This window comes from Pimephales promelas, chromosome 18, assembly GCF_988280905.1.
Source record: "Pimephales promelas chromosome 18, fPimPro1.hap1.1, whole genome shotgun sequence".
NCBI lineage: Eukaryota > Metazoa > Chordata > Actinopteri > Cypriniformes > Leuciscidae > Pimephales > Pimephales promelas.
The window spans coordinates 27,418,748-27,442,581 of NC_142786.1; the positions used below are offsets into that span (position 1 = coordinate 27,418,748).

The following is a 23,834-nucleotide window of genomic DNA, read 5'->3' on the forward strand; positions in this document are numbered from 1 at the left end:
ACTTTCAGTTCACGTTCGCCCAAAATATTAACGCGTTCAGAAACAACAGTGGATGGCTTTCATACCCGACGCCTTCACTAAAAGTTGAGTAACTATCACTTTCTCTTCAGACATATTATTCCTAACAATATACGATAAATCGGTGGGCGGTGGTGGTTCAGCTAAGTTATAAACTGCGTTTTATATCCTGTTGTGTGTTTATATCCAGTTTTTTATTGCCAGTTTAACTTCCCTGATATCGACCGCTGTCCACAGTCCTGTTTTCTCTTTCCATTCTTCTCAGCTAACAACGTTCCCACAACTTTCACAAATTTTGTAACGGTTTTGTAAATATTAACGTTCTTTAAATAAAAAGTATACATAATATGACATGTTGATTGGTTGTGTTGCTGTCCATGGTGCTGCAGGTGCACGTGCGTCAGAGCAACACGCTGTCACTTGGAGGGGAGTTATAAATAGCTTAGCTATTACAGGAACTTGATCTCGAAAAATGAACAAAAAACTCTAACAGAGTCTCGAAAAATATATAATTATTCTGAATGGTTGTTTGTCACAGGGAAGATGTATTGTGGAAAATTACACCTCTTCACAATCAAGGCGTTAGGGGTGTTTACTCAGAACGGCTAAATTGCCTCGGCAAGCATTATTGTGGCGGATCCATCATCGCAAACAAGTGGTAAGTAGTCTGCAACTCACTGTCTCTCCCTTCAAAAACACTCACACATATAACAAAAGTATTTTGCTAAAACTAGTCAACATCATTTCACATTATTGTAAACAAAATAAACAAACGGCGTCTGCGCTGCAGACATAGTAAAAATTTGTGGAAAATATATAAATATATGTTTAATATATGAAGAGTTCAGATGCAAAAGCCTCTAAGTGCCATTTGAAATTTTCTTCTAAAATGATCATTTTTATCAAGCTTGTATATTTAAGTACAGTAATTTCACTTAAATGGCAATGAAGATTACCTATTAATTGTTATTTAAGTGAAATTACTGAACTTAAATATACAAGCTTTATAAAAATGGTCATTTTAGAAGAAAATTTCAAATGGCATTTAGAGGCTTTTGCATCTGAACTCTTCATATGTATATATAAATATATGGAAAATAAGTAAATATATGTAGAAAGTTTATGCGTGTCGGTTGTCAGCTATAATCATTAATTGTTGTTAATAAATGTTTCTTTGTTACTAATGTGTATGTTAGTCTAAGTGTCTTTAGAGCTGATGGCAACATCTCAGTTGCATCATTTTCTTCTTTTTTTTTCTTCTTCTTCTCTGGACTGTGGTATCAACAATATTATATTCTGTGAAATTAAAAGCTATTAAATTGATTGAAATTATCTAAATTCGTCATGACAAAGAAACTCAAGTCTCAGTAATGATAGAACTGATTTTCATTTGAGTTAAAGTTAAGGTGATTTTTGTGTAGGCCTTTGTCATAGTAATATCTTCTCTCAATGAAGGTAAAATTAAAACTCAAGTTCCATTTATCCATTTAAATACATCCAAGACATCCAGTGGGCCCCTTGGAAGTTAAGGCCCCACTTTGAGAACCACTGGTATTTATGGGATGATTTTCTCAGAACATGACCAGTAGAGGGCAATGATGTTTATAATGTATCTGTTGATGCCTAATACGAGGATGAGAGACACTATTATCAGTGTATCATGTAGTTTGATAGGCTCATTTACTGTACATTACATTTCAGTGCATATCGCTCAAGGCTTTCTTCACTTACTGTGAGTCATTATCAGTGCTGGGCAGTAGCTGATATGTAATCTGAAGTACATAATCTTGTAATTAGATTGTATTCAATTTTAAGATACTCACAATCAGACTACAGTTATGATTTTACTGATCACATAAACATGATTACATGATTTTATTGATTCTCATTAATTCTTCTTTTTTTATCTTTTAAATTTAAATCTTTAAAATTATTTCTTTCTGAAACAGCCTTGCTTATGCATGTTTTTTGAGCTGATGTAATTTTGTTGATAAAAGGGCCTGTTTTAAATTTGCCAAAAATATAACTTTTTTTGTTATTAAAAACAGGTCTAACACAAAAGTGTAACATTACTTTCCATAAAAAGTAGATTTTTTAGGGAGTAACACAATATTGTAATACATTACTTTTAAAAGTCATTTTCCCCATGCAACACTGGTCATATAATAACAAACTTTGCAGTGAAAATACAGATGCTATGCTAGAATAGCTTTGCCAGTTTGTTATACATCTAAAAAGGGTTAAATTAGCCACAGTCCGCATATTATAGTGTAAAATGGGGTGAGATGTTGAAGACAATGCACCAAAGCAACAATACAATTATGGTAAAGATTTCCCAGTTCCATTCTAAAGAAACAAGCTCAGGTCAGATTTCTTGATCAGGAGAAACTTTCAATCTATACACTACCTTATTTTCATGTTGACAGGAAAATATCTACCCTGCCTGTTCCTTTGTGGGTCATATTCCTTCTTTAGTGCTCTTTCTCTCCATGGCCCCTCCCCGTGGGAAAGCTGGTCTCGTGTGATTGCGGTGGCCCATACTGGAAGCTGTGGTTGCAGCACTGACTCTACTGGTGCCAAAAGAATAGAGGACTATTTCCACACGTACGTACACACACACACACTCATGCCTAAACCTTCACTAACATAAACAGCACTACGCTCACAAACGAGTCTCTCTACACACAATCACACACACGCCACTCGCATGAGAATCTGCCCCATGTTTCCTCGTTGCACCACATCCCTCACAGACACACAGTCCCGCCACAGTCTAGCACACGCATACTCGCATTCCATGCCCATTTTAATGCTCAAACTGGGGAAAGCGCACAACCAACCAACCAAACAAACAACCCAAGAACCAAAAAAGCATCACTTCTCCTTTACTCAGACCAACACTTTGATGTGTTTTAATTGCTCTTGAGTGTTAAAGCACATGATTATATCCCGTTTTCAAGGTCAACGGCAATCTTAATTTGAGACCGTCTTGTAAATGATGCATACCATCTTTCCGGTGGAGTAGTTGGAAAGCTACTCTGTTTCTTATGAATCAGAGATGATGGATGCCCTGTCATAGCATTTGTTCATTTGCACTTTTGTGTAACTGCACAGCACTGTCACAACTTTTTATTCCTTATTTTTTTATCAGCACTTCTAACTTATTTCACATTCAAGTCGAAAATATATCATGGAAGTCACTTCACAGGAAGTGAAATAAGTAAAGCAAAGTCTTTTACTGCGAACAATAATCTGAATTCAAAATTATGAAAATTATTTTTTTCTAGTAGGCCTATTTTTACCATGAAATAACAACTTTGTTTGTATGACATAAAGCAAACCATGGAAGTCGAGTGATTAACTTTAACTAACACCATTTGGATTTGCTTTCAAATCCAATGAATCCAATTGGATCAGTTATCTCTACAGACATATTCAATTATCTTATTGTATATTGCTGTTCCCACCATGTTTCAAATCAACATGCCCCTTCCAACTAGCCTGGTTCAACCAGAATTTTGTACCAGACTTGATTTCATTTGTACATAGAATGAAATAGAGCGGAAGTGCGTAGGAGGGCGCAGCCAGGCTACCTTCCAACGTCACTACTCTGCAATTTGTGTATCTATTGTGAGTTTCCTACTTCTAAATAGCCTGACTTTGCTATGTCATTCCTGTGATTGGGATTTTTAATTATATTTCTTACTCCACTGTGCAATATTTGATTATAGTTGGTCAATCACAGCATTCAGTGATCAGATAACATTACCTAATATATTCGCATTCGTCCATGGCAACTGAAACCAGCCTTACGTTCATATCGTCGGGTGCATTATTCACGCAACGTCAGAAGTACATAATTGCGATATTGTGGATTGTAAAAAGCGTCCACATGCTCATAAAACTTGTAATTATAATTTGTCAACTGAATTTTCTGGGAGCTTGTGCCACCTAATCGCTTGAACTAAGCTCCGCCTCTTTTCACTGCCCGCGGTTTGTATCTTCACAGCAAGGCAAGATCTTGATTTAAGACTGAAACGCTTGTTTTAAAATCGTCCTGGTCTTCTGACATTTAAGACATAACCCTTCAAACATTACAATGCTTATGATAGCTTTCGTTAACTCTACAGTAGCCTAAGTAAATCAACTTCACAAACAAAAACGGAAGTTCGAACACAAAATTCCAAATAAAAGATGGCTGCGTGCTTTACGTCTGTAAACACTAAAATGGCAGAGCTTTCACCAGTAAAATTCTGCAATGTTTACTACTTTCTAGAATTTACTATTGTTAATATCTAATACAAGAAAATCTGAAAATAAATGTAAGATTAACTGTGTAATGTCCTAAATAAACTGTAAGTTTATTAATATTTCCATAATAACTTTTTGTATTTTGCTTGTCTGTTGATTTCTCAAATTACACAACTTTTTCAGAGTTGTGGCATAATCACTTTCCCGTTTCATACTGCGCCATCTTGCATAGTTCTTGAGTAGAGAAAATGAACTAAAATGATTTCAGTAGGCTATATATTACATTGCTATTCATCTTTGTTGCTAGGCAGATTTGTTTGTATTATTTGATTTGTTGACTTTTGGCAGACACTTTAAGATTATACAACTCAAATCATTATGAATTAGTGAGTGAATGGGAGGCAATATGTAAAGCGCTTTGGTGGCCACTGGGTCTGTGAAAGCGCTATAAATGCAGTCCACCATTATTTCATGTCCGTAGCTATTTATTTGGTAGGCTATGCAATGCTGTTTTTTTTTTTTTTTTTGTATGCGATGTAGGAAATATTTAACCTTTTTCAGGGTAAATCAAGACCCCTCCGTTCCGCGGCGGCTCCTGATCAAGTCATGGTTTATTTTACGATAATATCCCTAATCATTTTCTGTTTCCTCAATGTAAGTGTGAGGATGTGTGCGAAGAGATTTTTTTTTTTCCTGTGTGTTTTGAAGTTAGTTTGGTTTCCCTGTAATTACAGCCTGTATGGAGAGTGGTTGGCAGAGGCACTGAGAGGGCACACAGTGTTCCTGGTTTCCTCTTGCTGTTGCAGGATCAGGGCCAGCAGCCACCATGTTTTCACTTTCTGAGTGGCCACTGTACCGCAGTGTTCTCTTCTCATCAACCTCTCTGGAGACAGCTAGAGAAAACAGACGCTCTAAATGGCACCTTGCTTTAGAGTCTATAGCACCCAGAGGAGTCTTTTTCAGATAAGAGTCAGTTTAGTATGGTGAGAGTAGGCTACATCTCTGCTTTAAATTTTGTAGGCACTTTCTTTTATATTTGACTCACTTTTTAATTGGCTTTCTAATAAAAGAACTCATTTGGTGTCCAGTATAGAATTATATAATTTTCCATTAAATTTTTTATTTCTTTTTTTGATTCAGGAAAAGGGAACTGTTGCAAAATGATACATTCAGAATGTCCCTGAGAGAGTTGATCATCATATTTTGCTCTAGTGCTGCCATCTTCCGGTAGCTATATGTACTTGCATACACAACTGGAGTTGTGGCTGCTTAAAATTCAGCTTTGCTGTTACATGAATAAATTACATTTAAAAATAAAGTAGAAAAGTCATTTTTTATTGTAATACTGTTGTAATACTGTTTTTACTTAATTTCTGATCAAATAAATACAGCAAGCTTATGGGGCTTCTTTCAAACGCATTAAAATAATCTTGCCGACCCCAAACTTTGAAACAGGAGTGTATATCGTGAGAAAATATTGTAGACTGTGAGAAAAGCATGATGTTACAAAAACAACATGTTCTTTCCTCAGATGAATAATTGTGTTGTATGCACACAGTGTAAAACAAAAACAAAAAAAGGATTAAAATAGTATTTATAAAATTAATACTAATAAAACAGTTGTTTTTAATCTTAAAGGGATAGTTCACTTAAATGAAAATTATGTCATAATTTCCTTGTCGTTTCAAACCTGTATGAATTTTTTTTCTTCTGCTGAACATAAAGGATATTTTGAAAAATGTCGGTAACCAGAAAGTTAATGGACCCCATTGACTTCCATAGTATTTTTTTTCTTACAATGTAAGTCAATTGGGGTCCATCAACAGTCTGATTACCGACATTCTTCAAAGTATCTTCCATTGTGTTCAGCAGAAAAATGAAATAAATAAAGGTTTGAAGCAACTTGAGAGTGAGTAAATGATGACAGAATCCTTCTTTTTTAAGTGGACTACTCCTTTAATGATTTGCTCTAGTGCTGCCATCTTCTGGAAGTTAAATGTACTTGCACACACAATTAAGAGAAGAAGAGGCTCTAACGCTTTTTTTATAAGGCACATTTCACTTTATGTAACTTCCTCAAGCATTTCCATCTCAAAAATATGATATATCATGTCAGAATCCACAGGAAATTAATGTATAAATGACAGAATAACAAATACACTAATATAAAAAAAAGATAAAAGATCAGAGTTCTAGAAAATTCCAGTATCTGGATCACAAAATCCAAGTTCAAAGCACTGAATTGCTTTGAGCATTTCATTTATCACATCTAGTCTCTCAGAGAGTTGCATTTGCCTATGATTTTGACTTGGATTATACAGTCCATTTAATTTCCCTCCTATTTGTCTTTGTAAACAATCAGACTTTAGTTTCCTATTTCTAAATGTCATGAGTTGAAATAGTAGATGGTACTGAATAAACATTTTAATCTGAATTGTCCAATGCTTTGTAGTTCCTTTTAAAGGTGGTAAATAAGTTCAAATGACCAAGATTTATTTGTCCTTTCAGACTGTCATAAACTCCAAACTTCTCCGTAATGCTGATTCAGAACGCCCCGATTTCTGTGCCCCAGGCCTGTGCGGACTTACTGGAGGTACCGGAACCCCTGCGACCTGGGGCTGGAGACCCCAGAGGGGCAAAGGGTCTGAAGGAAATCTGAGGAGGGGAGGAGCTGGAGGAAGGGATTGTGTGTCCGTCAGGTGAGTGCTGTTGAAGTCTGTGTGGATGGCCGGGGATAGACGGCAGTCGACGAACAGGGGTCAGCGATGGACTCATTATCGCCCCCTGGGTGCCCAAAGATCCCATTCTCAGGGCCGCTGAAGGGTAGCCGAGCATGGCGGCGGTGGCATGGGGGGTCAGATCCCGCCGGGCATTTGGGGGAAAGGGGGTAGATGAGATTGGAGATGAGGTGGCTGCTAGTTGAGGGAAGGAAGGCCAGGGCCAGGGAGGAAAAGGCAGAGTGCTGGAGCTCTGGAGGAGAGGGTCCAGCTCACTGGCACAGTGGCTGAGGTGGGACACCAGGCGGGCACCAATGGGGTCTGAGGATTCCACCCCCTCGAGAGAGCTGAGGTATCTCACCACCTCCCCAACACACTCCCGAAAGCCCAAAGTCCTGTAGTCCACTGCCAGAGCACGAGCATCAAAGTAGCCTAGGAGAGAGAACACTTCAATTTTCTGTTTGAGAAATACATACAATAAAGCAGGACTTTTCAGACTTTTTGATGCAAGGGAGTTATAATGATGGAGGAAACTCCTTCCTAAAATATAAAAGCAGCTATAAATGCTTTTCAAAAGTTTGTGGTCAGGAAAGGAATTTTTACTTTTATTCAGCAAGGACACATTCAATTGATCAAAAGTGAATAAGGACTTAAAAAAAGTGAGTAAGGACTTTTCAACATTGATAATAATCCGAAATATTTCTTGAGCAGCAAATCAGCATATTAGAATGATTTCTGAAGGATCATGTGACACTGAATAGTGAAGTAATGATGCTGAAAATTCAGCTTTTCATCAGGAATAAATTATATTTTAATACAAAAGTTAATTTAAATTGTGATAATCATAACCTGTCTCACAATGTTTTAGTTTTTACTGGATTTTGATCTAATAATTGCAGCCTTGGAGCATAAGAGATGTCTTTAAAAAAAAAAAAACAGTGTATATTGTAAAAAAAAAAATTTAGAGTGATATTACAAAAATAACATTTTGTTTCTTCAATTAAATAATTGTTTATGTTCCTCCTACAATGACGCAAAAACCCCTGTAGTTACCTTATATTACCCACTTTCGCACTGTAAGTACACACACTGTGAAATAGAGTGCAAATGAAATTTCTTGCTCCATATCTTCTCTCACCTTTGCCACCCATGGCATGAAGCAGTTTCAAATGATCCACTGTCATCTGAAGAATCTCAGCCTTCTCCAGTTTAGAAGAACCCTGCTCAGAAGGGGAGACGGTGCTGGTTTTTATTACAATTTTGTTTTAGTTTTAAAACTCTATAAATCAAAACTGAGCCAGTCTGATCGTCTTACCTGTTTCTCGAATGCACTGGGAACGAGTCTCCTGAGCTCCGACAGACTGTGGTTGATCCTGTCCCTGCGTCTCTTCTCAATTATCTGAGGAATCCAGCGGAATCAATTTAAAGACGGAACGACAATTCGCAGTGGAAAGCATTTGCTAACTGAATTATTTTTGTGGCCGAGGCCTAGTCACAGCATTCGTAAGATCAGATTTTGGAAAAAATAACAAGTCAAAATAGGAAAACACAAATCAAAGTCAGACAAGAGGGCCCAAACTGTAAAAATGCATGTTGCTGCGTGCAGAGGGTCATATTGCAGGCATTTACAGAAGAGACCTTGTAGCGAGATCATATATATTTGGTCTGTTCTTGAACAAGCAGAGGGAAAACAGAGCTGGATTGACGTAAACTCACCCCTCTTCTCTTCTTGCGCGCCAGGATCTGTGAGGTACTGCCTGGAGACATGGACCCAGTGACAGGGCTGAGCAAGAGAAAGAGCGAGCGGGGAAGGGGACAGATTAAAGCTTTGATGTCAATGCATATTGTTGTCATTACTGTACTTAATACAACGCAGAAACGCTGTTGCACATCATCAAACCCAATCTAATTTGTCTTGGGGCACAGCTAGACACGGGAGCGCCGGGGTAAACAGAAAACAAGATTATTTTGGTTTAACGCGTTTTTGGACATTATTGTCAGATGGCAGATATGTTATGATTTTCGCATCGTACGAAAGCATTTTCTTTTTAAGCTCAAAAGACACGATGATTACATATCCGCAGGGCATGCTGAAATAGTGGCTTTTGCGTGCTCTTTGAGCACATCAATACTCTGTATTATTCTTCAATGTGGATCTGGTTTGCATGGGCACTCTCTGCTCTGCCAGCAGAATGACACTGTTTGTTTTTGCTTTTACTTTGACTTCCACACATAACTATTATTTTTATATCACATCATTGTAACTCCTTTTAACATTAATAGGCTTAATTCACAAACATTCCGTTTGTTTAGAGGGAAAGAGCACAGTCCAAAAAGAAAATTAGTTACAGGATTAAACTCTTGCATAGACACTGTAGAGCTGTTGCATTCTGGATGATACTTTTTTTTTAAAGGCAATAAGACGAGTAGCGATTGGTCGTTGTAGGGTGCAGTTCACTTGATTTGTGTCGCAGCTTTACTGAAATATCAAAAAGATGAAATGCAAACGGACAGAGAAGGAAGCATGCTGAGCTTTATGCTTGTCAGTGGCACAGCAATAGATACGCCTCTCAAGAGTGTCAAATAAGATCGTAATGGGCGTCTGTCAGGCGTCCTGCTTGACGGTGGTGGCCCTATTTGTGATTTCGTCAACGTGCATGTCCACTCGCATACCGTAAACTGACTTGCCTTGCACTTGTGTGTCAATGTCCATTTAATTTAGGGAGGGACAACAACAAGACGGTTTCTGTACAATATTGGTGTCCCCTCATGCAGAATCTATCCTTTTATATTTTAAACATGTAAATAAGCGATCCTGGCTGAATACTGATGCATCACGAAAAACATAGATAGCACAATTAAAATTAAATTGTGGTCACATTTTATTTTAAGGTGTCCTTATTTACACAAATAAGTACTGAGTAATATTAAATACCAACAATACATATAAACTTAGGCTATATAAATGTAGGATTAGAGTTATTTTAGTGTCCTTGTTGCACGTTACATATAGTTACTGTATAATAACTATAAAATATGCATAATTACATGCAAGTAATCCTAAAACAAACCCCAATCCTAACCCTACAGTAAGTACATGCATAGTTAATTATTATTACACAGTAATTAAATGCATCATTACATTGTAAGATGGACACCTTAAAATAAAAAGTGTAACCGAGTTCGGCTTAGTGTTTTCATTTAATACTATGGTATAGTAAACACATGTAATAATGTGTAACAGACACATTAAAATGGCCAAATTAGTCGGCTGTCAAACGATTAATCGCATCCAAAATAAAAGTTTGTGTTTACATAATATATGTGGGTGCACTGTGTATAATTATTTTATATATAAATACACACACATGCTTGTATATATTTCATAGATTTATATGATATGAATAATATTTTTTTCTTAAATATACAGTGCACCCACATATATTATGTAAACACAAACTTTTATTTTGCATGTGATTAATCGCGATTAATCGTTTGAGAGCCCTACAAATGAGCAGAATTGCTTATCCTGGCAAATGCCAACAAATTTAATAAAAACATACAGTATTTGTATAGCTTGTTTATGAATGTTAAACATGTCATATCTTGTTATAAACAGCAGAGTGCATGATAAACCCTGAACGCCCATGTTATAGTAAAAAAACACCTTGCATTTTGAGCATCAAAGCTGCAATTTTGGCACCTTGGAAATTTCGAATAAAACTTAAACTCATCTTAAATATCACGTTTATACTGTCTGAGCTGCAGTGTGACAGCTATACCCATGTCATCGCCACTGAGCACATTGTACGGTACACGCCAGGTCCTCACCAGTAGCTGTCCTCCTGTCCGACATCGATCAGTTCGTCTGTGTCCGAGTCCGGGGAACTGTAGTCATGAGGTCTCTTCATCGCCACACCTCTATCCCTGCAAGGGGAGGTTGAATCGATGGTGCGATGGAGACGTGCGGTCCTGTCGAGATGATCTCAGATGATGGATTCCTCCTCTGTCCTTCAAATGCAACAGTAAGGAAAGCAGCCACCTTCTAATGCGAGCACGCCCCTCCCCGTTTCCCTTTTTTCCTCTCCACCTTCTTCTCCTCTATTTCTCCCTCTATCCTCCTTCCACAATACAAGCACGCTGCTTGGGAGTCTTTAATAGACCTCTCTTCCTGACTAAGTCTGGTCCTTGTTTCTGCGTCTATGTGTAGCCGTGTTTTGACATATCTAGACTTGAAGCCAGTTAATGACAGTCCTTCTCCTTCTGTCTTCTGGCTTTTTCTACCGCTCGGTCACCCTGGCTACACTTCTTGCTTTCTGTTGCAGCAGCACAAGTGACTGAACTTGGGCACTTTGGAAAAGTTGCCAGTTTTGGCTCCCTCTTCCTTACCCTCCCACACTCCCTCCCTCCCAGCCCCTCATCAGCCCTCCCTTCTTTTGCTCTCTCTGTCATTTCTCTCCTTTCAATTAGCCTCTTCTCTCCACTGTCTCATCTTGCTCTATCTTTACCCCCTCCTTCTGTCTCTGTTTCTCTCTGTCTCCTCGTTTCCACTCTTTTTAATTAGTTCCCCTCCCTCTCTCCCAGGACAATAGGAAGAACGCTGTGGGAATAGTGTGTTGGATTTCGACCCACATGCACACATACAGTGGCGCCAAAAAAGTATATGGGCACTTAAGCCACACTTAAAGCTCTACGGATGTCATAGTGTTAGATACAAAATATAAAATCTGTAAATCTATAAAAGTCTGCAATTAAACGATGTTAAAATTTTCGAAATTACATTTACCTAACTGGTGTGGAAGTGATTTTAAGAGTAGTTCATATACAGGTGTTCTGAGTTCCACTAACATTTAGAAACCAATTGTCTCAGTATTTTTTCCTATACTTACATTTTTTAAAATGTTTTGCTTGAAAAGTGAGCTTCTGCTTTCTTTAATTTAAAAATGTTTTTTTTTTTTTGAATTAGATAAAATAATACATTTGAATTTAAAGTACTTGGACACATTCTATTTGATTTTTATTTGAGCATGTGTGTTTTATTTCTGTGATGTCAAAGCTGAATTTTCAGCATCATTACTTTAGTCTTCAGTGTCACATGATCCTTCAGAAATCATTCTAATATGCTGAGATTTGCTGCTCAAGAAATCTTTCTTATTATCATCAATGTTGAAAACATCTGTGCTGCTTTTAACTTTTTTTTTCTCTCCAGGATTCTTTGATGCCTTTATGAATATCTTTACTTTCACTTTAGATCAATTAATGCATCTTTGCTGAATAAAAGTCTTTCATTAAAAAAAAGCAATTGATCCCAAACTTTCAAACAGTAGTGATATTGTTATATCTAATATAAATATTGTTTAAACACTCAAACCTTCATTCTCAATGTGATAAACTATACATGTGGTTACTCTGTGAAAATTCACTCCGTGCAAGACTAAAATCCGGGCAACACCAGCTGGGTTCTGAAAGTGCTTTTTTGAGTGTGGTCGTCTCCAAATACTTTTTGTATCCAAATACCATTGCATTCAGAATCTGTTTGTTGTATCATGATATACACAGCAGAGTTTGAGGCGGGATTATTTGTTCAATCTGTTAGGGAAGCTGTCATTATTATTCAGTGTGCTAGTGCTAGTGACAGATTTACTCACTTCACCTTTAAGAATCAACTGTTTCATTTTCATGGTCCCTTTAACACGTTCTGTTGACTATAAGCACCATTGCACCTGTCCTCTATAACTTAGGGTTAGGGTAAGTTGACGTGTATTTGCAAAGTTTCTTATAGTCAGTAATGTCTGTTGGGGAGCATAAAAATAAAGATTTAGAAGAGATTTAGCCGACAGTCTAATACTCTAATGAGAGTAAACGAGTTTTGACGTGTTGCAAAGTTACTTGTAGTACAGAATCGACTGTTAATGAACATATTACTTGACCACTAATCTCAGTCTCTCTGTTAGTTGCGTTCCTGAGTCTGAGGGACAGAGTAGCTCTGATTGTGACCATGAACTGATGCCCTGAGAGGTTAAGAGAGGATTTAGCCACTGAGTGTCTGAACAGAGGATCTCCTCAAGGATGACAGCATCACGGTTTCTCATGTCAGACGCGCTTCACTTTCAAAAGAAACTTTTCACTTCACACTATACAGTGCTAAGCACGTACATGTAAACTCGCACATATAGAGGTGTTCACCCCCATCCACTATAGCGTGGGAAGCTGTAGGGCGAGAGTAGCCATGGTAATTTGAATTACAAGCGCCTGGCAGGAGTTTGCTGTCAGGAACGGTGCCTTACTGACCTGAGAGCTGCAGCAGCATGCCCTGCATCACATGATACACAACCCACCCTCTGCCTTCCTGTTAGCCTGCTGCTTTGGGGCCGTATGCAATATGTTTGTGCAAGTGCAATTATGTTGGACAGGCAGCCTCTCTGATGCATTTATATATAGGTGCGGTGACCCCAAGAAGAATAAAAAACTAAACAAAAAAAAAAAAAACAGATATGATGTTCAAAATAAAGACAAGCCCATGTTTGAACACTTATCAGATGTTAGTGGAATATTTTCATAGTGATGAAGGCAGTGTTGGGGGAAGCTAATTAAAACTGTAGCTTACAAGTTAATTATAATTTCAGTCGAGCTGTTGCTTTGAAAAAGTAGTTAGCTACAAACAAAAAGAAGCTAACTACAATGATGTTACCTAAGGCCATTGAGAAAAAAGTGCTTAATTGTATTGAATGTGCATTTGTAGTGTATTTCCAAACTTAAAAGTTAAAAACACTTATATACTATTAATAAAATAAAAGGCCACTTGTAGAAGAGAGTCTTGACTTCTAAACTATTTTGAAATGTGTTTTCTATACTTAACACTTTTGAAAAGTGCACGTTTTACTCTCTGAAGTATATTCAAAATAATTGTAATAGTCTTTTGTCGTGCTTTAAGGAAGTCCACTTGTTCTAACCAACGTGCGAAATCACACGTAAAGTGACTGTAATTTTAACTGTAGTGTGTTATTGATTAAACATTACATTTAGCTCACATTTCAGTATATATATATATATATATATATATATATATATATATATATATTATTTATTTTTTATTTTTTTGAAGTATATTACCTCTGTAATGAGTACTCTTTTAAATCATGCTAAACTTTTTCACAAGGGTGGCAATATGTTTGTTTTTTTTTCAAATATGAATGTCCAATTATCTATTTTTTGATTTATTCCAGAGCCATAATTTTGCTGATACAAAAACCATGAGGGGTTTTGAATGAAAGAGCTGTCTCAATTAGGTGACAGTATCAAAAATTAAATTCATACCAAATACAATTTCTTTTTTTTTTAAGCAAAGTGGACTTTTCCACATTGCTACACGACAAAATTATTGTGGATGAATTGATTCACAAGAATAAATAAAACTTTTTTATTAACAATGAGACAAAGAGAACTGTTTAGGATGAATTAATTCCCTTTAATAATTTGAAACAAGACTTTTAAGATGAGTACATTACATTAATTTCTAAGCCCACACAATAAAACAGTAATGTGATTGCACTACACAGTAACTCTGTGCTACATTCACCCTGAAGAATGTTAGTAGCACCGCTAAGACACCTGATTAAAATTACATCCATTTGCCATTTGGTTTCATAGTTGTATTATGATTTTAAAAAAAAAAATGCTTTTGAAGTGTCAATTGAGTGTACAAATACTATTTGAGGCCACTGTACAACATGCATGTGTGCGTCTGTCCATGGGTTTTCCCATGGTGAGCCGTATAAAATGCATGTTCTTGTTGAAAAATCTCCTCTCTCCTGCTATTAGAGATGGATGGTGGCAGCAATTAGCAGAGAGCCGACGTGTGGCATTTGACCGTCGCGGGAGGCTTATGGTTTGATGTGTGAGTCAAATGAGTGTAAGAGATCCCTTTATCCCTCCATCCTCCCCCGACTCCATCTCCTTTCATTACCAATCCCTCTTTTATTCGGGTCTGGATCTCATTTCCAGAAAGCAAGAAGAAAGGAGCTCGAGAGAAAATCGGGCCTTTCGCCGTGTCTCTGCTGTTATTTTTGTTGTCCAGCCGCTTCAAAGCCGAGCTTTCTTCTCATTCTCCGTTCTGATTATTTTTCTTTTTCAAGATTTTTCTGCATCCTTCGCTTCTCCCCCATTTCTACTCCTCTTCCTCTGCGTTTTTGATCTTTGTCATGGCACACTTCCTCCACTGATGACAAATTAAGGGGGGAAATCACAGTGGAAAATGGATGAGAGAAACAGGGGGAATTAAGTAAATAAATAAGTTGATCTGTAAAAATAGTTTGAAGGGGGGAAAACTGAGAACAAGAGCCGGAGAACAAAGCGAACGCGGGTATTGAGCAAAGCAGCTTCTTACGCTCTTGGTTGGCCACTTCAGTGCTTTTGCAAAGCCCTCCCTCTTCACCACAACAAGAACAGCTCCACAATTGAAATTAACAAGCTCATATTTTTACGATTCTCTCATAGAAAGAAGAGCATGCACACACACACACACACACACATACACACAACCGCTTTCCTTTTTTCACATACAGTTGAGTCAGAGTCACACGCACACACACACACACACACACACGTGCAAGTTAATGTGCAACTTGCATATTAAATGTCACTGCCAAATGACAGCAGCCAAACTCGCACGCTCTTCCTCAAGCAGTAATTCTGTATTAATTCATGCTGACACACACACGCCCACATGCTCTACCACATCTTGCACGACTTTCCTGCCTTTATGTGTAAATCTCAGCGGCTGACCCCAAAATCAGCCCGTGTTTTGATGTTCCTTTTCATTTGGCTCTCTGAGTGTTGGAGAGCTGAGGCCCCACTGCAAGAGCTGGCAAATCCCACAGGGACTTATCTCTCCTCCAGCCACGAGAGGAATGCCAGACACTGAGGCCTGCCCACTTTAAAGCCCACAAATGACACAGGTCGCATTGCATGAATCTGTGTATATTCATGGACATGTGTCCTTAAGAACAAATGCCCTGCAATGCATGTCACAACTGATTGTGGTATTGAGGTGGATCCTCTACGGTATGCTTGCAATCACATGAAAATTCATTCATCTCTTTATAGATGTAATGAAACTATGTTTTCATTCTTTTTTTAATTATGTAGCCTACCTATTCTTTATATGTAAGGGATTATCCATGGCTAGGTGTGCATTATGATTTTAATGCATGACGTTGAGGCATAGTGCATTGAAATCATTTACTGCACAGCTAGTCATGGGTTATCCTGCTTAATCATGGTCATTTGCCAGCATTAAGCTGTTAATGATTTTTGCAGCACTAAATTTGACTGGAAGGGTCTCTCTGGTTTAAAGGAGAACTCTGGCGAACAATAACCTTTGGTCTAATAAAACATCGGTACCTAGTCAATCGTTCTCTGAGATTTGTTTTCATGATAATCAAATGTAAAGAGTTTTATCTCTAAAAACTGTTTAGCGTATAACGCTAGTAATGGGGGCATTGACTAAGTAAAAAGAAAGCACTAGTTTATACCACTAACAAGGCTCAAAATAGCCCCACACTAACGCCGTAACATAATGAGGGTCCACACATGCAAAACGGAGCATTGAGAACTCTGTAAGTGTACAGACCGTGTAATACTTTATGAAGACAGTTCACTTCGCGTATACAGACAGGAGCCATCTTAAAAAATAGTCTCGATGAGTCGATCCCCAAACGCCGTTCATACAGTTCACTCAGATCACTCAGCACGACGTTCGTGGTTTGAAATGGATTTCTAAAAAATACATTTTGGATTTGAAGCCTCATATGAATATAGCTCGAAACGGATTTGTAAAAAATGCTTTGTCGTTCACACTTGCTACAGTAAGTCTGACCGTATTTCAATGAGATGTGTACAAATATCGGATTTGGAATGACAGTCTGAACATGGTTTAAGTGTGACCAAAGTTATGTAACTAACTATGCATGTATGTGCAGCAAAAAATGTAGTAGCATTGGTCCCATCCAGTCAGTGAAAGGTCGCGTTACCATGATTTACACGTTCTTGATGACAGAGCGACAGCCGGCGTCTCCTGCTATCAAAAGGCCTGCGATTTCAGGCAGCGAGTGAGGCAGCCTCCTCCCTCCATCTCTGCCAGAGGAAGACAGCAACACTGTTTACTCACGCAGTCATGCCCGCCTCATCCGGCTCCCAAAAGATAAATAAGAAGGGCAAAAGCCAACAAGAGGAAGCAGAAAGGGCCCTTTGTGGCTAAGAGCGAGGTCCCTTTCAAGCTGTTTTCCCACAGCGCCGAGCCCCCGATAGAGGGCCTGACTGCGGTAACTCTCGCTGGTGCCGGTGCCCAGACGGGCCGGGTAGGCCTCACTAGGCCACAAGCAGCCATTGTCTGTCGCCACAGAAACCAGCGTCTTCATGTCAGACATGTTTTTCTGTTTGTTTTCTTTTTTTTGTCTTTAATGTGGCCAGGGGAATGTTTCCTCCCCTTCTCCCCCCAACCCATCCACATTTCTTTCCCTTTTTTTTTCTTCTCCCTCCAAATGTTGTCCTCCTCCCTCTCGTTCTTGTTCCATCTCTCTTTATTCCTCCAAAAGATTGTCATTTGTAAAGCTCTTGAGCGGTAGGCAGGCCCTATCTTTGTCATGGTGTTGTGGCCTGCCTCTCTCATTTTTTTTTTTTATCTTACTTTATGAGGTTTTGGCACAAGCTCATACTTTTTCTGACTTGAAAAGGGGGGGGGGGGGGGGGAACACTCAAAAACAACAAAACCTATCCCCAAAGAATTCTGTCGTTCCCACGCTAAGCCAATTTTCTCCTCTAGGTTAAACAAGCTCCAACAACAGAAGGAAAAGGAGAAAGTGGAGAAAAGAGAGAAGATCTGGTTATGATTCGGGACTCTAAACTAAGAGAGGATGCCCCACAGACATCGAATGAGAAAAACAAATCTGTGAAAAAAAGAGAAGTGTTTCTATTTTTAAGAGTCTAAAGAATGTCACTGTGTGCCATGACTCAAAGGATTTGCAGCTCCATGGTAATCAGTTCATTCTGACTGAGATCGTCAACCACATCACACGAACTACGGCATCTTTTATGAGCTGGGCAAGAGGAGGGGAAGAAACGAAAGTCAGAATAATTTATTTTGCGCTCGTAGCCAGTGCCACAGCATTGTTTTGGCAACGTTACTCTCAATGCGCTTCGGTATTCGCTTCCAACCACTGTTTATCTTAAAATGGATGTTTTATGTAGCTGAAATATCTTCTTGGTTTTGTGTTTAAATTTTCAGAGGTGAATTCACTAAACAGTTGCCAATATTTTGCACACACAGTATTCCTTCTTTTTTTTACTTTACCTAACCCAAGGGTACGTTTTTCCTTTGCATTTTTCACATAAGACGACACCATTATAAAAATGATCCCCGTTCACACTGATCCGTGAAAACTATTAAAAACGCTGTATTATGCGTGCCAGGCCAGTAGTTGGCGATGTCATTTTGTAAAGAAACTATGCGGCAACAGACTAAACATATAATAATTATTCACAAGATGTCACCAGTTTCACAAATTCACGTTTTTTGTAGTTTTGCGTTTTTTTGCACTTGCATTTGAGACCCGTTTTCAGGTCCCCAAAACGTTGTCGTGTAAATGAGCGTCCAAAACTTATAAAGTGTTAAAGGGATACTCCACTTTTTTTGGAAATAGGCTCATTTTACCACTCCCCCAGAGTTAAACAGTTGGGTTTTACCGTTTTCGAATCCATTCAGCCGATTGTCTGATATTTAGAAGAATATCAGTAACCAGATCGATTCTGGTCTCATTGACTTCCATAGTAGGAAAAAAAAAAAATACTATGGAAGTCAATGAGACCAGAAACTGTCTGGTTACTGATATTCTTCTAAATATCAAAAAATCGTCTGAATACATTCGAAAACGGAAAAACCGAACTGTTTAACTCTGGGGGAGTGGTAAAATGAGCCTATTTCCAAAAAAAGTGGAGTATCCCTTTAAGTTTTTAGTTGAAAATGGTGTTGTGTAAACAGCCCCTTCTTTACTACCCGCAATCTAGTTAAAACTATAGATAAATTTTTAAATGTTTTGCCGAATTGGGTCTTCATACTCTCATTTGCACATTTCTACAATCATGCTTCTTCTAAAAATAGTGTCAAATCACATTGCATGAATTCATATGACATCCTTACTTCATAAAATAGGCCTAGTTGTTTATGATATTGGGTTGGCAGGACCAAGAGTATTAACATTTATTCAAATAGCGGCACTATTTGTCTGCCGCAATGAACATTGTGCGTTTTGATTTCACCTTTTTGCCTTTTTTTCATACAAGTTGCTTCTAAAGCTAAAACAACAACAACAACAACAACAACAAAACACCAAAACACGTGGATATTTGTGACGTCCTACTTTGCATTGGAAAAGCTGTCATAGCATTCCAAAGAGAGCTAATTTTAGCTTTCCAAGAAGAAGAGGATTATGTGTTCAGGACAGGGGGTGTTGTTGAAATGATGGGCTAATGTTATATTATGCCTGACTTAATCAGCTAGAGATGCTAACTTAAAGCTAGCGCTAGGCTAGTTGTTCAGTTTGGGACTGATGAACAGCCAATCACAAACCAAACCACAGCAATCTTTATCTGAGTATTTGATCACTGGAATGGCTTATTCAATATGTGCACGTCTTGTGCATATCTGTTTACTTTATAAAGGGGTGGTTGATTATGATTTCACTTCTTTCGCTTGAGCATAAACATCTGCAAAGTTACAACGCTCATAGTTCAAAGCAAAGCCTATTTTCTTTTAAAGAAATCGTTTTTAAGGACTACAGCAAACAACTGTTAGGAACTACACAACATTCCCCTGGGTTAGTGACGTCACTAACCCTAAAATTTACATAAACGTTACATATGTTCAACATAAATTCATCAACTAACCATTCAGAAACGTCCTGTTGCATTCTACACTCTCAGAAAAAAGGTACAAAAGCTGTCACTGGGGCTGTACCTTTTCAAAAGGTAAACTTTTGTCCATTTTAGGTGCTGATATGTACATTTTAAGTGTTAATATGTAAATTTTAGGTGCTGATATGTACATTTTAGGTGCTAATATGTACACTTGGGTACTAATATGTACATTTTAGGTGCTAATATGTACCACTAAGGTACCAATATGCAGCCTTGGCTTTGGGTATAAAAGTGTACCTTTGAAAAGGTACAGCCCCAGTGACAGCTTTTGTACCTTTTTTTCTGAGAGTGTACATGTTGTCACTTCTTCTGGAGTCTCTTCATCATTGTCCGACTCCAGTTGTGAATAAAAAAGTGCCCGGAGCAGCAGCTCTTTTGCATTTAAAGGGACACACGAAACCACCGTTTTTACTGACCCTCTAAAAAGGACAATTTTAACATGCTGTAAAAAATTATCTGTGGTGTATTTTGAGCTAAAACTTCACATACACACTCTGAGGACACCATATATATTTTTACATATTTTAAATAGGGGCATTATACTACCCCTTTAATGTCTGTGAAACAGACAGTTTCGAAAAGTTCATGCACTGTATGCGCAGTTATTATCAGAGTTTATACATTTAAACTCAATTTAAATGGCTTTAGTCTGCCTTTTAGTTCAGGATTAGCTCAGCATGTAGTTTGGTCTCAGTTTCAGTGTTTGGTGGGTGTTGGAGAGCTGTCAGTCTGTGGTCAGCCTGCATGATATTGAGGGCTGCAGGCCTCCGGCTCTGTCCACCACGCTGCTATGTTTGAACTTAATTGCATCCAGTCGGCCCTGTCATTACAGCCCAGAGCAGCTGAGCGACGGCCGGCCCGTAGGTAGTGGCGGCAGTATCCCAAACAACAGCGTGCAGTCACACACTCTCAAAGGCAGAGCAAACACACATTGGGATGGACACAGACGTATCCAAACCACACAGGCACGAAAAGAAACACAGATGCAAGTGAAGACCATTGTCACGCACTCCGCATCAACACAAACTAAATCCTTGCCTTGCAGCAGACACAGATTATCATAAATTCATAATTCATAAAATAATAATTCTCTTATCAAAGGTTTGTCATTGACAGAACTGTGGTGTAATTAACAGAATAGTTGAAAAAGAAATTAAAATCATGTTATTATATATATTCATATATTACAATTTGTTTTTTGAATGCTCTTTATTGGAACACAAAAAACACACACACATGCAATGATAGATTACTTAGAAATTGCAGTCAGAACTGATCTCAAAATTATATTACAATGTTACATAATTAATATTACATATTAATTATATTACATAATGGCAGTAATTAATTATATTATATTACTGCTATATATGTAAATAATGTAATCATGTAATAAATGAAAATGTTACTATATTCTGATTATGAGTACACTGTAAAAATATATTGATGGTTTAACTTAAAAAAGTAAGTAACCTGGTTGCCTTAAAATTTTAAGTTCATTGAACTGGAAAAAGTGAGTTAATACAATGAAGGAGAATGATTTAACCATCAGAAACTCAAAATAATAAGTTTTCTCAACTAAATAAATTATTATAAAGTTGATTTGACAAAAGAAAATATGTTGTGATAACAAATCTTGAAAATAATTTTTATAGTGTATTCAAAAAAATAATATATACTAATTACAACTCATTTTTCGGAATCTGATTACATATACACACACACACACACACACACAAGAATATTAATAAAGTTTTAAATAACTGTTTAGTCCTGTGACTAAATATTTAAAATAATAATAATAATAGAATAAATATACATAATAATAATTGAATTAGTTTTTTGGGTGAACTATTCCTTAAATATACAGAGGAATGAGAAGGAAGGCAATGAGTGCTGCAGATCTAAAAAGCTCTGCTTGTGGCCGGAAGCATGTGGTTGTAGCGACAGCAATTATTACTCTCCTTTGCCTCAAATAAATGATAATAAAAAGGCCGACATGTTTATTTCTGGCAGTCGCCGGCCTGGGAGAGAAAAAGAAGACGTGCAGGGCACAATGAGACATCATCTCTGAATGACACAAGGACATTAAGTTATAATTACAGAGAGACGAGATTTCCTTTCTGACCACAGAGGAGAGTGGTGTCTTCAGACTGCAGAGGGGCGCCGGTCCTATTAAGGCCCCCCAAATTGGTATCATATCACCAAGACCCCCCAACTACACCCCCCATCTGATGTCTAGATCCTCCAGACACTTTGTGGTGCATTATGACCGTTCCACCTCAAACAAACACACCCACCTACCCGCCCACAACACGCACGCACACAAAAGAGACAGTCAAGGCTCTGTGTCAGATCTTGTGATCAGTGTGCGAGGGGTCTGCGCTGGTGCCACAAAACAAATTCCTCACATTCTGGGATAATTCAAACGTTTCACGGCACAGTTTTTTGCGCCCATGAGAGGCAGAGCACAGGAATGGAAAATGCCATCATGTCATGGCAATCTCTCCCCATTGTCTCTCTCTTTAATCAGTGCTCTTCTGTGGCTCTAAATATCCCGGTGGTGTGCATCTACGCCTGGGAAAAAGCAGCTCAGGCCCAAAACACCACATCGCACTCTGTCTGTCTGTCTCCTCGCATGATGACAGGAAAATTTTCACTTGTATTCTTCAAACTTAATGCACCTTAGGAGATCTGAGAATGGCAAAAAAAAAACAAAGGTCCACCATATTTATGACACATCCAAAAGTGGTGAATCAAAGCACTTATTTTGGCTCTTTTGGGGAGCGCTCCATCTTGAAGCAGGAGCATCAGCATTTGATTTAGGGGAGTTTTAAGTTTGCAGGATTCCTAGAATTATAAGGATGAATAGAGTTTAAAGCCTTACAGCAGACACAGATTATACTGTACATGTCATAATATAATAAATGTGTTTCATTGACAGAACTGAGACATGGCTAATGGAATAATTCACATTGGAAATAAAATAGCATGATTGTATTTTATAGTAATATGTATTGTTCAAAACCCATATGCTATTATTATTTTTTATTACAGTAGACCCCAATAGAAAATACATTTTAAGATGTTTTGTTGTACAATAGTAAATCGCAATCACTGGCCAGGAAATGTCATAGGGCCTACTCCATATATATAATTATGCAATGTTATAAAATGTTATACGAATTTAAAATAACAGTTTGGCATTCTAATATACTTTTAAATGTTTTTTTTTTTTAGATTTTAAAAACACTTTTGTTTTTGCCATTTTCAGATATCCAAAAGGGTGCTCTTACATTAAGATTGCATTGTCAGATATAGGATATACTGTATCAAAAGTCCCCAGCCATATTTATGAAAAATCCAAAAGCGCAAATCAAATGCACACATTTTTGGTTCTTTTGGGGGGAACACTCCATTTTGAAGCAGGAGCATCAGCATTTGATTTAGGCGTATATTTTCAAGTTTACAGGATCCGTGAACAACTCTCTAGTTTGTATAGGAATTATAAGGATGAATAGAGTTTTATGAGGTGCTATAAATTTCATTTTCAAAAGAGGGTGTATGGCGGCTTATGTCCACTCGCCTACCCTGCGGTTTAAAGGGGCCACCATGAAGCCTTTGTGTTCTGTGGGTTTACCATGGGAAAATTCTGCAAACAAATAACTCACCCGGTGACCCATCAGTGTTAAAAATCACTTTCGAGCGCCGTGGATTGTGATGCATGGGTGCGGTGCAGCCTACAGGAACAGCATGTTTGTTTTATCTCGGTCCAAATGTTAAAAAAACAGCTATTTTCAGGCTAAATAGTGCAAATAAACACACATTCCATTGCAGACAATGGGGTAGGCACATGGTCTAACATGAGCTGCAGTA

General features: G+C 37.9%; 1 protein-coding gene and 1 long non-coding RNA gene across 2 annotated transcripts; one reads left to right on the top strand and one right to left on the bottom strand.

Moving 5' to 3' along the window:
• Positions 1 to 471: 471 nt before the first annotated feature.
• On the top strand, positions 472 to 6,912 carry LOC148970999 (uncharacterized). The gene is made up of 3 exons (XR_016147457.1): positions 472 to 676; positions 2,445 to 2,622; positions 6,778 to 6,912. It is a non-coding gene; the product is annotated as an uncharacterized LOC148970999 (long non-coding RNA).
• On the bottom strand, positions 6,150 to 11,351 carry heyl (hes related family bHLH transcription factor with YRPW motif like). Its single transcript, XM_039680940.2, has 5 exons — positions 10,818 to 11,351; positions 8,703 to 8,769; positions 8,302 to 8,385; positions 8,125 to 8,206; positions 6,150 to 7,418 (listed from the first exon to the last, which is right to left on the bottom strand). Exons 1-5 carry the CDS (start codon positions 10,895 to 10,897, stop codon positions 6,814 to 6,816), a joined length of 918 nt encoding a protein of 305 aa, XP_039536874.1. The 5' UTR covers positions 10,898 to 11,351; the 3' UTR covers positions 6,150 to 6,813.
• Positions 11,352 to 23,834: the final 12,483 nt, after the last annotated feature.

What these genes read in the sequence shown, in the direction of transcription:
- heyl (XM_039680940.2), bottom strand. Translation starts at nt 10,897, where the DNA reads ATGAAGAGACCTCATGACTACAGTTCCCCGGACTCGGACACAGACGAA. An exon ending in GGACAGGAGGACAGCTACTG is followed by an intron (nt 8,770 to 10,817) that starts GTGAGGACCTGG and finishes TCTCTTGCTCAG; the next exon opens with CCCTGTCACTGGGTCCATGT. An exon ending in TCATGCCATGGGTGGCAAAG is followed by an intron (nt 7,419 to 8,124) that starts GTGAGAGAAGAT and finishes TCTCTCTCCTAG; the next exon opens with GCTACTTTGATGCTCGTGCT.